At 55.7% G+C, this 12,705-nt stretch overlaps 1 protein-coding gene across 7 annotated transcripts in view; it reads left to right on the top strand.

Annotated features, from left to right (window-relative positions):
• Window positions 1–12,705, top strand: part of DNAH1 (dynein axonemal heavy chain 1) — a 76,925-nt gene that overhangs the window by 23,040 nt on the left and 41,180 nt on the right. For all 7 annotated transcript variants that reach the window (XM_086698025.1, XM_086698022.1, XM_086698020.1 and 4 more), the window contains exons 9-21: window positions 3,204–3,361; window positions 4,125–4,336; window positions 4,951–5,249; window positions 6,633–6,783; window positions 7,567–7,760; window positions 7,856–8,081; window positions 8,572–8,691; window positions 8,990–9,072; window positions 10,211–10,352; window positions 10,833–10,988; window positions 11,372–11,570; window positions 11,650–11,903; window positions 12,410–12,622. In XM_086698025.1, the coding sequence (XP_086554151.1) occupies window positions 3,204–3,361; window positions 4,125–4,336; window positions 4,951–5,249; window positions 6,633–6,783; window positions 7,567–7,760; window positions 7,856–8,081; window positions 8,572–8,691; window positions 8,990–9,072; window positions 10,211–10,352; window positions 10,833–10,988; window positions 11,372–11,570; window positions 11,650–11,903; window positions 12,410–12,622 (2,407 nt within the window). The remainder of the gene's footprint in view (window positions 1–3,203; window positions 3,362–4,124; window positions 4,337–4,950; window positions 5,250–6,632; window positions 6,784–7,566; window positions 7,761–7,855; window positions 8,082–8,571; window positions 8,692–8,989; window positions 9,073–10,210; window positions 10,353–10,832; window positions 10,989–11,371; window positions 11,571–11,649; window positions 11,904–12,409; window positions 12,623–12,705) is intronic.

Here is a 12,705-nt window from a genome sequence, read left to right as displayed (position 1 = left end):
TCAACGTTTATTTATTTTTGGGCCAGAGAGAGACAGAGCATGAATGGGGGAGGGGCAGAGAGAGAGGGAGACACAGAATCGGAAACAGGCTCCAGGCTCTGAGCCATCAGCCCAGAGCCCGACGCGGGGCTCGAACTCACGGACCCCGAGATCGTGACCTGGCTGAAGTCGGACACTTAACCGACTGCGCCACCCAGGCGCCCCTGTCTTTGTTTTTTCTTTGAGGGATAGGTGAGAATTTTCATCAGGTAAAGTGCTCTCTCTTTCAGTAGCTTTATGTAAATGTGGTTACTTTCACCTATTCAGTTCAGGGATTTGGGGTGATTTACAAGATTCCTAGTTCCAGGGCGCCCTCTTCTGTTAGGATAGCAAACTATTAAAAATTTTTTTTAAGTTTATTTTATTTTGAGAGAGAGAGAGAGAGAGAGAACAAGTGGAGGAGGGGCAGAGAGAGAGGGAGAGAGAGAGAGAGAAAGAGAGAGAGAGAGAGAGAATCTCAAGCAGGCTCTGCACAGTGCAGAGCCTGATGTGGGGCTGGAACCCACGAACTGTGAGATGGTGACCTGAGCCGAAGTTAAAACGTTTAACTGACTGAGTCACCCAGATGCCCCAGTTTGTTTGTTTTTTTAAGTCGGTGTGTGTGTGTGTGTGTGTGTGTGTGTGTGTGTGTGTGTGTGTTGGAGAGAGGGCTTGTCCTCCAAGTTGTTTGTTCTCTCTTATCTTGCAAGACTCTAATTTTTTACTTTTGCTTCCTTTTCTATCACCCTTCAATCTCCAAAGTACTCCTCTTCTTGTCTTTTACCTTCCCCTTTATGTCATGATGCCTTTCAAAGAATGTTATCTTGGGGGCACCTGGGTGGTTTAGTTGGTTAAGCGTCTGACTCTCGATTTTGGCTCAGGTCACGACCTCAGGATTCGTGGGACCGAGCCCCATGTCAGGTTGTGCGCTGTCATTCGGGTTGTGCGCTGACAGCGCAGAGACTGCTTGTCTCTGCCCCTCTCCCCGCCTCAAAATAAGTAAAGAAACTTTAAAAGAAAAATGTTACCTTGAATGCAAGCACAGAGGCCCCTTCCTTGTCCTAAGCGCTCTGATTCTCCAGAACTTGGTCAGTGTTCTTGCAGTTGGGGTGGACTTTCTGTCTTGCTGGTAGGATCTTAGACCAAGGTTAGGGCTCCCACTGCTCCCCTCTTCTGCACAGTTTTTTTCAGACAGCCTTCGTTTTCCAGGCAGGCTGGCAGTGGTAGGGTGAGTAGTAGCTCACTGGGAACAGATGATTATTCTTCTAAAGATAATGTGAAGTTTGGGCATTTTCTTTATTCTGCTTATGCTAAAGGTGAGGGTTTAGGGAGCGTTATTTGTCCTTTTCTTTTTTCCCCCTTCTTTCCTTTTTTTTTTTTTTTTTTTTTAGAGCATGATGGGGAATTGGAATTGACGTAGCCACCATTACCTTGGTGGTCCAGAATTCCATTTCTTGAGTTTGTATCATTGGCAGTGTGTTTGGCTTTCATAACAAATATGCTGGGCTCAGATTGGCCTAGACAGTAGGAGAATCCACTGTTTTGCCTGTAACTAGGAACTGGGTGCAGGATGTGCCAGCTTAGTGTGCCGGGGCTGTCTCCAGGGTGTGCTGGCTTCATCCCCAGGCGGGATGGCAGCAGCAGTTTCAGAAGCACAAAGTCCAGAGTCCACTGAGTCCTACCATAGATTGGATTCCCTTGAAGCAGAGCCGGTTTGAGGGATTCTTATACAATTGATTTCTTGATGAAGTCCTCTCAGGAGACATCTCTAAGGGAGTGAAGGCCACAGGATGTAATGGAGGAAGCAGCTGGGCAGAGATGTGATTTTAGGAGAAGTACTGCCTCTGATCTCACAGGGAACTCTGGAGCATGAACAATACCCCAGAATTTGTCTTGAGGAAGATGGGACAAGGGGGCTTGATTTTACAACTCGGCGTCAGTGGTTGATTATAACTGAGTCACATTCCCACTCCTAAGCCAATTAGCAGGTTGAGCTCCACCATGACCAGCTTAGACAGGTGAGATAACCCAGAGCTAACGCAGACTTGTCATCTTCCTTGAAGTCAAGTGAGAGAGGAGAGAGTTCTAGAGCAGCAGTCAGGTCCAATTAGGAGGAAGTGGATGTCAGGCAGGCAGCCATGTGTGTGGCAAGTGTCTCTCTTGTGTCAGGCACAGGGGCGCAGCAGTGAACGCACCCCATGAAAGGCCTGCCCTCCTGGGCTCTCAGTCTTGCCAGGAAGACACACAATAAGAAAATGAGGTGATTCAGGGTTTTGATAGGTACTGTGGAGACCAGGAAAGACAAGGGAACAGAGATATCATGGAGGGGCTCCTTTACATTAGATGGTCAGAGAAGGCCTCGCTGCGGTGGTAACATTTGAGTTGAGTCCTGGAAAAAGTAAGGGGAGAACAGGATGCTGACTGAGGGAACAACAGTGAATGAATGAAAGAAATGCCCTTAGGGGGTCAGGAGCATTAGGACTGGGGAGGCACGTTGGGGGCACAAATGAGGCTGCCCTCATCCAGAGGGGGCAAGGCTCGTCTTAGATAGAAACCCTAAGGGGGGAGCCTGGGCTGGTCAGGCAGAAGCAGGAGTGGGTCAACCAGGGTGTGGCCACCAGAGGAAACAATGTATGCAAAGGCTATGAGGTGAGAGCTCAGCGCTGCCTGTGGCTGGGGTGGGGTGACCAGAGAGGAGAACAAGGAGGGGCTGGAGCGCCTCTTGGAGCTCAGGAAGAGGTTTGGCTTTATCCTAGGATGTAGGGACCCAGGGACCCAGGGACCCAGGGACCCAGGGACCCAGGATGGATTTTTAGCAAGAGAAGGAGGTGCTTATACTTGAGTTTTGTGGGGAGTGGATTGGAATGGGCAGGGGTGAAAGTGAGGGGACCAGGCAGGGAGGGTGCCTTGTCGGGATGACATTGAGAAGTGAGAAGCAAAACAGGCAGACTTGAACTGATGTGATGGGGAAGAGGGGGTGGCATGAAAGAGGGAGGGGACAAGGGTGATGGAGGTTAGTGGCCGGGGGCCAGGTGGGAGGTGTGCTCATGAATCCGGAAGGGAAGACCCAAACTCATGCCCACAGGTTAACGCTAGAGGAGAGTGGGCCCCAGCCAGTCCACAGCGTGGGGGTGACAGGGTATATGGAGCCCCCTGACGTCCCTGTCCCCCCTCTCCATTGGCAGCGTTCTGGAGCACCTCAGCAATCTCTCCAGAGAAGTGAACCTGGACTATGAGCGCAGCATGAACAAAATCAACTTTGACCAGATTGTCTCCTCCAAGCCTGACATGTTCTCCTACGTGACCCTGCCTAAGAAGGAGGAGGAGAAGGTGCCCAGGCAAGGTGAGGGGCGTTGGACAAAGACCCCATGGCCACCCCCCTGGCCACAGCCCTCCTGCCCTCCCTTCACAGCACCCACTGTGCTTCTTCTCCAGCTGCCTGGAGGGCTAGGGTCGGGGTGGGGGTCAATGAAGACTCCTTTAAAAACCAGTAGTGTGAGCAGGGCTGAAGGAGCCAGGCAAATGTGTACTAGGCCAGCAACTGTTGAGAAATGGATGAAAGGGCTCTGATGGTCTGACTGAGGAACATGCCGCCCGCCCTTCCTCCAGTAGCAGGAGCAGGTGGCATTGCTACAGCCCCATTTGACTTGTGGCAGACTGAGTCTCAGAGTAGGACACTAGTTCCCCCAAGTCTTCCTTTCTTTGAGTTCCCTGATGCCCGTGAATTTCATTCCTGTGAAATCCCCAGGAAGCTGGGGCAGTGCATGGGTGGTGGGCACTTCAAGGGTCCTGGTGCCCACATCTCCTTCACTTGGTGCTGGGTTATGTTGCAGCGTGGGTGGGAGTGAAGGGGGAGATGGTCTGTGACTCTCCTGCACTTCAAAGGGGTCAGTGACCCAGAGGGGCCTGGAGAGGATTCATTTACTCGCCCAGAGTGGGCAGCTTATTGCGAAGCTGTAGGGCCATTCTGGAAGGTCTTGGGAAAAGAGGGGTTCTGGGGACGTGGGTGTCTCTTTGGGAGGAGACGGGAGTTGCATCTCTCCATCAACACCCCTGATGTTGTCCCAGGCCAATCTGACACTGGCCCTCTACCGCCATCCCTGCAGGGCTGGTGAGTGTTCCCAAGTACCCCTTCCGGGAGCAGAAAGAGGATTTTACCTTTGTGTCCCTGCTTACACGGCCGGAGGTTATCACGGCCCTCAGCAAGGTGCGGGCTGAGTGCAACAAGGTGACTGCCATGTCCCTGTTCCACTCAAACCTCTCCAAGTACAGCCGCCTGGAAGAGTTTGAGCAGATTCAGTCACAGACCTTCTCTCAGGTGCGTGGTCATCAAGGGCATAGAGGGCTGCACACAGGCCAGAGCCTTGGAGCTGACTGGCTAGTGGTGAGGCTGTGGGCTCTTGTTCTCTTTAAAACCTAGACCTTGTGGGAGGATGGGGGTGGTGCTCCCAGGAAGATGGCTCATCCCAGAGAAGAAAGGAAGCCCAAGGTAGTCACTTTCCAGCCAACCCTGGTGGCCTCTGAAGCAGACCCCTTGTGTTGGAAAGGAGAGCAGGAACCCCACATACCCCCTAAGAACTGGGGTGTGAGGGAAGAAGGGTACAGGCTTGTGGGGGATCATCACCAGATGGTCCAGAGAAAAGCTCCCCTTCTCTGTTTCATTCTGTGTCTCTCTTTCTCTGCTCATTTCCTGTGTCTCAGTCTCTGTCTCTTTCTTAGCTGGAGGAAAAGTCCTGTTTCTGCTGTCCCCTTTCCCCTTCCCCCAGAGCATCCCTGGTCCCCAGGGTCACAGGAGGGTGGTGGTTGGTAGGGGTGGGGGGAAATCCTTCTGTGGTCATCTGGGTCCTGGGACCGCCCCAGCACAGTGGTGCACGTAGCTGTGGGCAGCACGTTCCTGGGGCGGCCGCCTGATGCCACCCATGGCCACTCCAGGTGCAGATGTTCCTAAAGGACAGCTGGATCAGCACGCTCAAGGTGGCCATGCGTAGCAGCTTGCGTGACATGAGCAAGGGCTGGTATAACCTCTACGAAACCAACTGGGAGGTGTACCTCATGTCGAAGTTGCGCAAGCTGATGGAGCTGATCAAGTACATGCTGCAGGACACGCTGCGTTTCCTGGTGCAGGACTCACTGGCCAGCTTCTCGCAGTTCATCAGCGACGCTTGCTGCAGCGTGCTCGACTGCGCTGACGACATGGTCTGGGGCGAGGACTTCATCAACAGCCCCTACAGGTTGGGGGAGGTGCCTGGTGACCCCACCGCCACTCCTTGCTAGGCCCCAGGGGCTAGGCTGGTGCAGGGTGGGGGGAGGAGGGCAGCCAAGATGAGGGTGCCCAGCACTGCCAGGTCTCAGACGGCAAGGAGAGCCTGGCCCCTGCCCTGGTGGCCAGGGAATGTCCCACCAGCTCCAGCTTGCATGTCTCTGGTGACCTTCATTTTCTCAGTCGGCAGTTACTCTTTGAGTACTTGCCATGAACCAGGTGGGGTTCTAGGGGAATAAGAGACGTATGACTCCTACTCTCACGGGGGACAGACTGCAAACAAATGAATCAGTAGCTGGTCATGGCCAATCTTGGCAGGGGGTGTGACAGACCCTGGGTGGGGCAGGGGAATTTGCCAGGGGTTCAGGGTCATCTGAATGAAGACCTGAGACTGTGAGGAAACTGGCTGCAGAGATGCTAAGGAGGGGCTCCGGTAGAGGGACCAGAGGCTCGGAGGGGGAGGAAGAACTCGGGGCGGTCGAGGAAGGAAAGGCTAGAGCTATGGCTGGAGCAGGGAGGGCCGGTTAGGATGGTGTGGGAGAAGTTGCAGTGGCAGGCCAGATCACAGAGCCTCCTGGGGTCATGGTCCGGGGCTAGATTTATTCTAAGTGTGGTTAGCGGCCACCAGAGGGGAGTTATAATCTGATTAAACGATGCTCTGGATTTGTGGGGACAAGTGAGGCAGAAGACAAATGAGACCAAGTCTCCTACCATTGTCTAGACGAGGGAGATGACAGAGGGGGCTGGGATCTGAGGGCAGCAGATTTGGGGCCATGCATGGGTGGCAGTGCTACAGGCCGGGCTGCAGGAGGATGTGCAGTGGGAGGAGGGGAGGGGAGGAGATGAGCTGACTCCTGGGGTCCGCAGCTAGCACTGAGCCCTGAGGGGAGCTGGCAGGAGTCAGGGGACACAGAATGTTTGAGATGCCCATTAAAGGTCCAGGAGGGTGGTCTAGAGTGCAGCAGGGAAGCCTGGCTGGGATCTAGGCTTGAGGGTTGCTGGTGTGTGGTGGGCATCTGAAGTTAAAGATGGTGGCCTCCCAGGGAGAGCACAGGGGCCACAAGGGCCCATAGTCTGGCCGACCTGCCCTGATGACCTCAGGACCGCATGGGGGGCCCTCCATCTCCCTGGTGCCAGCGGACCTCTGGGCAAGTGGCAGAAACGGAATAGGCTTTGGTAACTAAGTTACCAGTGTTTTTCTGGTAACAGGTTTCTGGGAGGAGGGAGGAGGCACTTCTCATGCATGGAGAAGCTTGAGAGCCATCATGCTGGCAGGAAGGGCAGAAGGCTGGGTCTGCTGCTTGCAGACCTCCTCAGGCCCCTGCCCACCGTCAGCCCAATCATTGTCCCACAGGCCCCGGAAGAATCCCCTATTCATTGTGGACCTGGTGCTGGATAGCTCAGGGGTGCACTATAGCACGTCACTGGAGCAGTTCGAGACATCTCTGCTCAACCTCTTCGACAAGGGCATCCTGGCCACGCACACGGTGCCCCAGCTGGAGAAGGTACAGCTGTAGCTCGAGGCCAGGGCCCCTGCTGCCCTGGCTCCTAGCGGCTACTGAGCTGCAGGCTAACCGTATTACAGTGGTTCGGCTTTCGTACGGGCCTCCCACCTGGCCGGCAGTGTGCTCAGCCCTTTAATTCTTGAATGGCTCACTTACTCCTCACTACAAGCTGCCCTGAGAACCATTAGCATCTCCATTTGTGAGACTTGGAGAGGTCTAGCATAAGGGCACAAAGCGCCTAAGTGTCAAACCTACTGTTCAAACCGGGCTCACTCACCCACCCCTGTCACAACCGTTCTCGCCCAGATTCCACCCTCTTTATCCCACCCAGCTCCTGGCCTCTCTCTTCAGCTAAGATGTGGGTGCAGACTGACCTCCACAGGCAGGACCCCTTGTCAGAAGTCCCTACTCATCACCACACCTATGTACATCCCACTGCTCCGGGCCCAAGAGCTTCTGGAACTTCAACCCCCTCTTGTCTCCCCTGCTGGTTAGCCAAAGCCATTGGTGACCTGGTGGCCCTGTCTGCTCCTTTCCTGGGCACTGGACCGAGTCAGGCCCAGGTAGAGGAAGATGCTACCCTTTGATCAGGCTCATGAGGCTTCCAGCCCTATATTAGTCCACAGCCCACTCTCAGAGACACCACAGCAAACCCTTTCCCTGACCCCCACCACGCTGTCTGTGATTGGCTGCACTGCTGCCCATTCTGGCTTCGGGTCTCATCTCCAATCCCTCTGCCCACCTGCCTGCCCCATGGCTCACCCCCTGCCTTTGGCTCCACAGCTGGTGATGGAGGACATCTTTATCAGCGGCGACCCCCTGCTGGAGTCTGTGGGGCTCCACGAGCCACTGGTGGAGGAGCTGCGGGCCGTCATCGCCAATGCTGTGCGCAAGGCCATGATCCCACTGCAGGCCTATGCCAGGGAATACCAAAAATATCTGGAGCTGAATAACAATGACATTACCACCTTCCTCAAGTACGTGCATGCATCTGAGGGTGTCTGTGTGTCGGTGTGACACCGGGCCACCCACTTACCACCCTCTGCCCCTCGTGTGTGCCCACTGTCCACAGGGCCTACCAGACACAGTGCCCATCAGCCGAGGAGGTACGGGAAGTGGTGCTTACCCATCTGCGGGAGAAAGAGATCCTGGACAGCTCGCTGCCCAGCAGTATCGCCATTGGGCCCTTCTACGTCAACGTTGACAATGTCAAGCAGAGCCTGTCCAAGAAGCGCAAGGCCTTGGCCACTTCCATGTTGGACATCCTGGCCAAGAACCTGCACAAGGAGGTGGACAATGTAAGTGCCCAGCCACCTGGCCCTGGTGACTGCAACAGCACATGCACTCTTGCATACAGGGTGAGCTCCCAGGAACAAGGTGTCCCTAGGCAGGGCCAGGGTGTCTGCAGATGCCCAGGCTGATGGGAGGATCTGGAAGTCACCCTGCCTTGACCCTGTCTGTGGGGAGGCATCCCATATGGAAGGTCTCAGGAATGAGTACTGTTAGCTCTCTCCATAGACCTGGAAAGACCTGGGAACCCCTCCCAAAGACGGGCCATTTCAGGGAACTGAGGGCATGCAAGTGCAGGCCTCAGGAGTCCCATGCATGTGTTCACTGGACACAGGAGGCTGCGGGGGGGACCTTGGCTCCCCAGCGAGTCAGCTGCAGGGTATGGCGGGGTGGTGGCAGTTACCTGTTGGGAGACACGGGGGTCCAGGAAGGAGGAGCAGACCCCAGGAATGGCCAGGGAGGGTGCATGGCCTCCCTAGCCACTCCTCTCACCGCCAGGTCTGTGAGGAGTTTCGCAGCATCAGCCGCAAGATCTATGAGAAGCCCAACAGCATCGAGGAGCTAGCTGAGCTTCGCGAGTGGATGAAGGGCATCCCTGAGAAGCTGGTGGGGCTAGAGGTGAGGCGGGTGTAGGAGGGACCAGAGGCTGGTGTCTGGGGGCTCGGAGATCAGGAGCCGGGAGGCCAGAGGTGAGGTAGACCCAGAAGATGGAGGTTTGGAGGGTTATGAGGCTGGATGCATGGTGGACATTCAGAGCCATGCTGTCTGGGAGGCCAGACAGAAGGTATGGGTTGGGGGCTGGGTTGGGGCTCCCCAACTCCAGGCCTCGCCTCTCTGGAAGAGAGCAGCCTTTCTTTAGCACTTGACCACTTTGGGGTCCCACACACGCAGTTCTCATTACCACCTGTCCATGCAGGAGCGGATTGTGAAGGTCATGGACGACTACCAGGTCATGGATGAATTCCTTTACAACCTCAGCACAGAAGACTTCAATGACAAGTGAGTGGGAGCTTGGCTCCCATCCCAGAGGGTAGGGAAAGAGGTGCCGAGACGCATGGCTCTCAAATATCCCTGAGGCCACAGGCTGTGTGGTTATACCAGAAATGCCTGCCAAGTTGTCAAGACCATGGCTCCACATGGGCCAGGGCCAGGGCCAGGTGGCCAACGGGGCAGAAGGAAATCATTTGAGCCTCTTGGCCTAGGGACCCTGCTGCCCCCTCACCCTGTCTCCATTCTCTATACCATTGTCAGCCTGACACACACATGTTCACATGGGCCTAGGATCCCCTTGTTTGTGGTAGGGACCCTTTGGGATCCTTGGGAGCATTGAGTGAAGGCAAAGTCAGACCGGTGGTCAGTCCCTGGGGAGGAGTGCTTGTCTCCACCCAACTCAAGAGCCTTGTGGGAGATGGCTTTAGGTTGGAGTTTTGCTCCCAGAAACCCCTTGTCTGCCCTGCCTCACAGACTGAGGGTGCCTTCAGAATGTCAGGGCCTGGGAAAGGTTGGCACTATCTCTGGGAAAGGTTGGCACTGCCAAGAACCCCAAGCATCAACCCTCCAGGGCATCCTGGTGCCCAGGGTGGGCTTCCCGCAAGGTCAGCATTGCTAGGCCAGATTTAGGCAGAATCCTCGAATCCTACAGGGCCCCCACATCAGCCAGGCAAAGGGAATTGGTCTGATATGAAGGAAGTTAGCCTGGTGGCCCTGGTTGGTCACCAAGGAAATAGAGACTAAAGACTGTTGCTTTGTCTCATGGGAGGTAAGGCCCCTCCAGACCCTAGAATGTAAGAAGGAAACTCAGCATCGCCTCTCTCATTTCCAGCCCCATTCTCCCTCTTGCCCCATCACTGCACTGGGCACCTTGGACCTGCATCTCCCTGGATGCTGAGCATAGCTTCCAGACCACAGTCACAGGGCAGGGACTGCCTCCCCTGCCAGGCAGGCCTGCCCCCAACCCTGATGGTGGCAATGGCTGCCTCCAGCTCACTTCTACTTCCTGGCTGCCTGGCCCTGGCTGGCTCCAGCGGCCGCCTGGATTCCTCCATTCTCCCCTCAACCCTGGGTGTCCCTATCTGGCCTGATCACCCTATGATTTCAGCTGTGACCTTCCCCCCATCTCCATCCCTGCACCATCCAGATGGGCTGCCAGCAACTGGCCTTCTAAGATCCTTGGGCAGATAGAGGTGGTGCAGCAGCAGCATATAGAAGATGAGGAGAAGTTCCGCAAAATCCAGATCATGGATCAGAACAACTTCCAGGAGAAGCTGGAAGGGCTGCAGGTGGGGCCAGCTGAGGGGTCTTCTAGGACTCGCTCCCCACCGCACATGTGCTCCGGGCCCAGGCCTGGCTTTATGTATGCAGGAGGGGCTATGGCAATGTTTGGTGGATGAACTGGTGGGTGGATGAAAGAACGGCTGAAAGAATGAACTGAAAGGCTGGATGGGTGCTTAGGCAGCAAGGTCCAGAAAATTCAAGGTTGCAAAGAGCCCCAGCTCTTCTGTTGTGTCCTCTGAGCCCCGGGCGGCAATGGGCACAGTGTTTAGGGTTCTGGGTCTCCCTCTGACCTTGCTGTGTTACACTGGGGCGGTTAGCCTGCCTGTGATGGGCCAGGAAGCTGTTCACTCCAGGAGAAGAAAGTGCCCCCAGAACTGGGAAGTGTTGACGCCTAGGAACTTCGGACCTCTGTGTGTGTGTTGGGGGGGACGCATGCACATGGTTGGGGCCCCAGAGGCCTCTGACCCCAGCTCCTCGGCCCACAGCTGGTGGTAGCTGGCTTCACCACACATGTGGAGATTGCACGAGCACACGAGATTGCCAACGAGGTGCGGCGGGTCAAAAAGCAGCTGAAGGATTGCCAGCAGCTAGCGATGCTGTACAACAACCGCGAGCGCATCTTCGGCTTGCCCATCACCAATGTAGGACTCCTGTGGCACTCCAGCCAGCAGCCCCCAGGGCTCAAGGAAGAGCCTACAGCGTCTGTGGCCATATCTGAACCCAGCTGGGCCCTGGGTGGCAGGGCCCTGACATTTGGGGGGTGGGGCTGAGCAGGTTGCAGAGAGGGAATAGCTCAGCCCTGGCCCTCAGGGCAAGGGGACAGTTGGAACCAGGCAGGAGGTTTTGCTGAGCCACTCAGAGCCCAGAACCTGTGCGCATCAGGAAGAAGGGAGGCCAGGCCAGGGCTCATGGGGACAGGATCAGGGACAGCAGCTAGGAGTAAGGAGGGGGAGGGGACCTGGCCCAAGTTTGGACAGAGACCGGGAAGCACCCCAAGACAGCCTTGGTTTGTCTGCCCCTGTAGTACGACAAGCTCTCCAGGATGGTGAAGGAGTTCCAGCCCTTCCTGGATCTCTGGACCACAGCCTCTGACTGGCTGCGCTGGTCTGAGAGCTGGATGAATGACCCCCTGTCAGCCATCGACTCTGAGCAGCTGGAGAAGAATGTCATTGAGTCCTTTAAGACCATGCACAAGTGCGTGAAGCAGTTCAAGGACATCCCAGGTAGGCAGCCAAGCCGGCCTGTCCCCTCTTTCCCTGCCTGTGCTGGCTGTTTGTCACACCTGCCTGTTCTGCCTGGCAGCCTGCCAGGAAGTGGCCTTAGACATCAGGGCCCGCATCGAGGAGTTCAAGCCATACATCCCACTGATCCAGGGGCTACGCAACCCTGGCATGCGAAACCGGCACTGGGAGGTGCTGTCCAATGAGATCAACATTAATGTCAGGCCCAAGGCCAACCTGACCTTCGCCCGCTGCCTCGAGATGAACCTGCAGGACCACATCGAGAGCATCAGCAAGGTGGCAGAGGTGGCTGGCAAGGAATACGCCATTGAGCAGGTGGGTGGCCACCAGCAGGCCCTGCCTGAAGGCACAGGAGTTTGGCAGTACTGGGCCCCATCCCTGGGGTCATTCACTAGGCTCAGGGGTTGAGGTGCATTCTATTTGGTGAGCAATCATGTACATAAAGTGCTTGGTGCGTTGTTATTACTCATTTACTCCTCTCAAATACTTCTTGGCCCAGGAAAGAGCTGATAACAGATGGGTAAATTAAGGCTCAGAAAGGTTCAGCACCTGTCCAGGGTGACATAGCCAGTAAGGGCTAGAACTGGGACCAGAACTTCTTAGTTTCCTCCCAATACATGCAGCACGTGTGTGCATACCAGCTGGCCTTAAATTCAGACTAGGGCCCACGGGGGATTTGTTAACCAGACAAGCAGAGAATATTTACCAGAGGGCCACGATCAAAGCTGGACAGAGCCTGCTCTTCCCTGCCCAGTGCTGGTCATGCGGCATGTGGGCCAGCTCCTTCCTGGGACCCAGCTTTGACTCGCCCCCCACCCCAGGCACTGGACAAGATGGAGAAGGAGTGGTCGACCATCCTGTTCAATGTGCTGCCCTACAAGGAGACAGAGACCTACATCCTCAAGAGCCCAGACGAGGCCTCACAGCTGCTTGATGACCACATTGTCATGACCCAGAGCATGTCCTTCTCACCCTACAAGAAGCCCTTCGAGCAGCGCATCAACTCCTGGGAGAACAAGTTGAAGCTGACCCAGGTGGGCTCTCCCTGTCCTCACTCACCCCTCCCAGCCCTCACAGAGGCAGCCCTTTATGGTGTCTGGGTGGGACTCGAAGCGGC

This window comes from Puma concolor, chromosome A2 (genome assembly GCF_028749965.1).
Source record: "Puma concolor isolate L17-30 chromosome A2, mPumCon1.1.hap2, whole genome shotgun sequence".
Lineage (NCBI taxonomy): Eukaryota > Metazoa > Chordata > Mammalia > Carnivora > Felidae > Puma > Puma concolor.
Note: the sequence above shows the minus strand (reverse complement) of the source record. Positions and strands in the feature narration are given on the sequence as shown.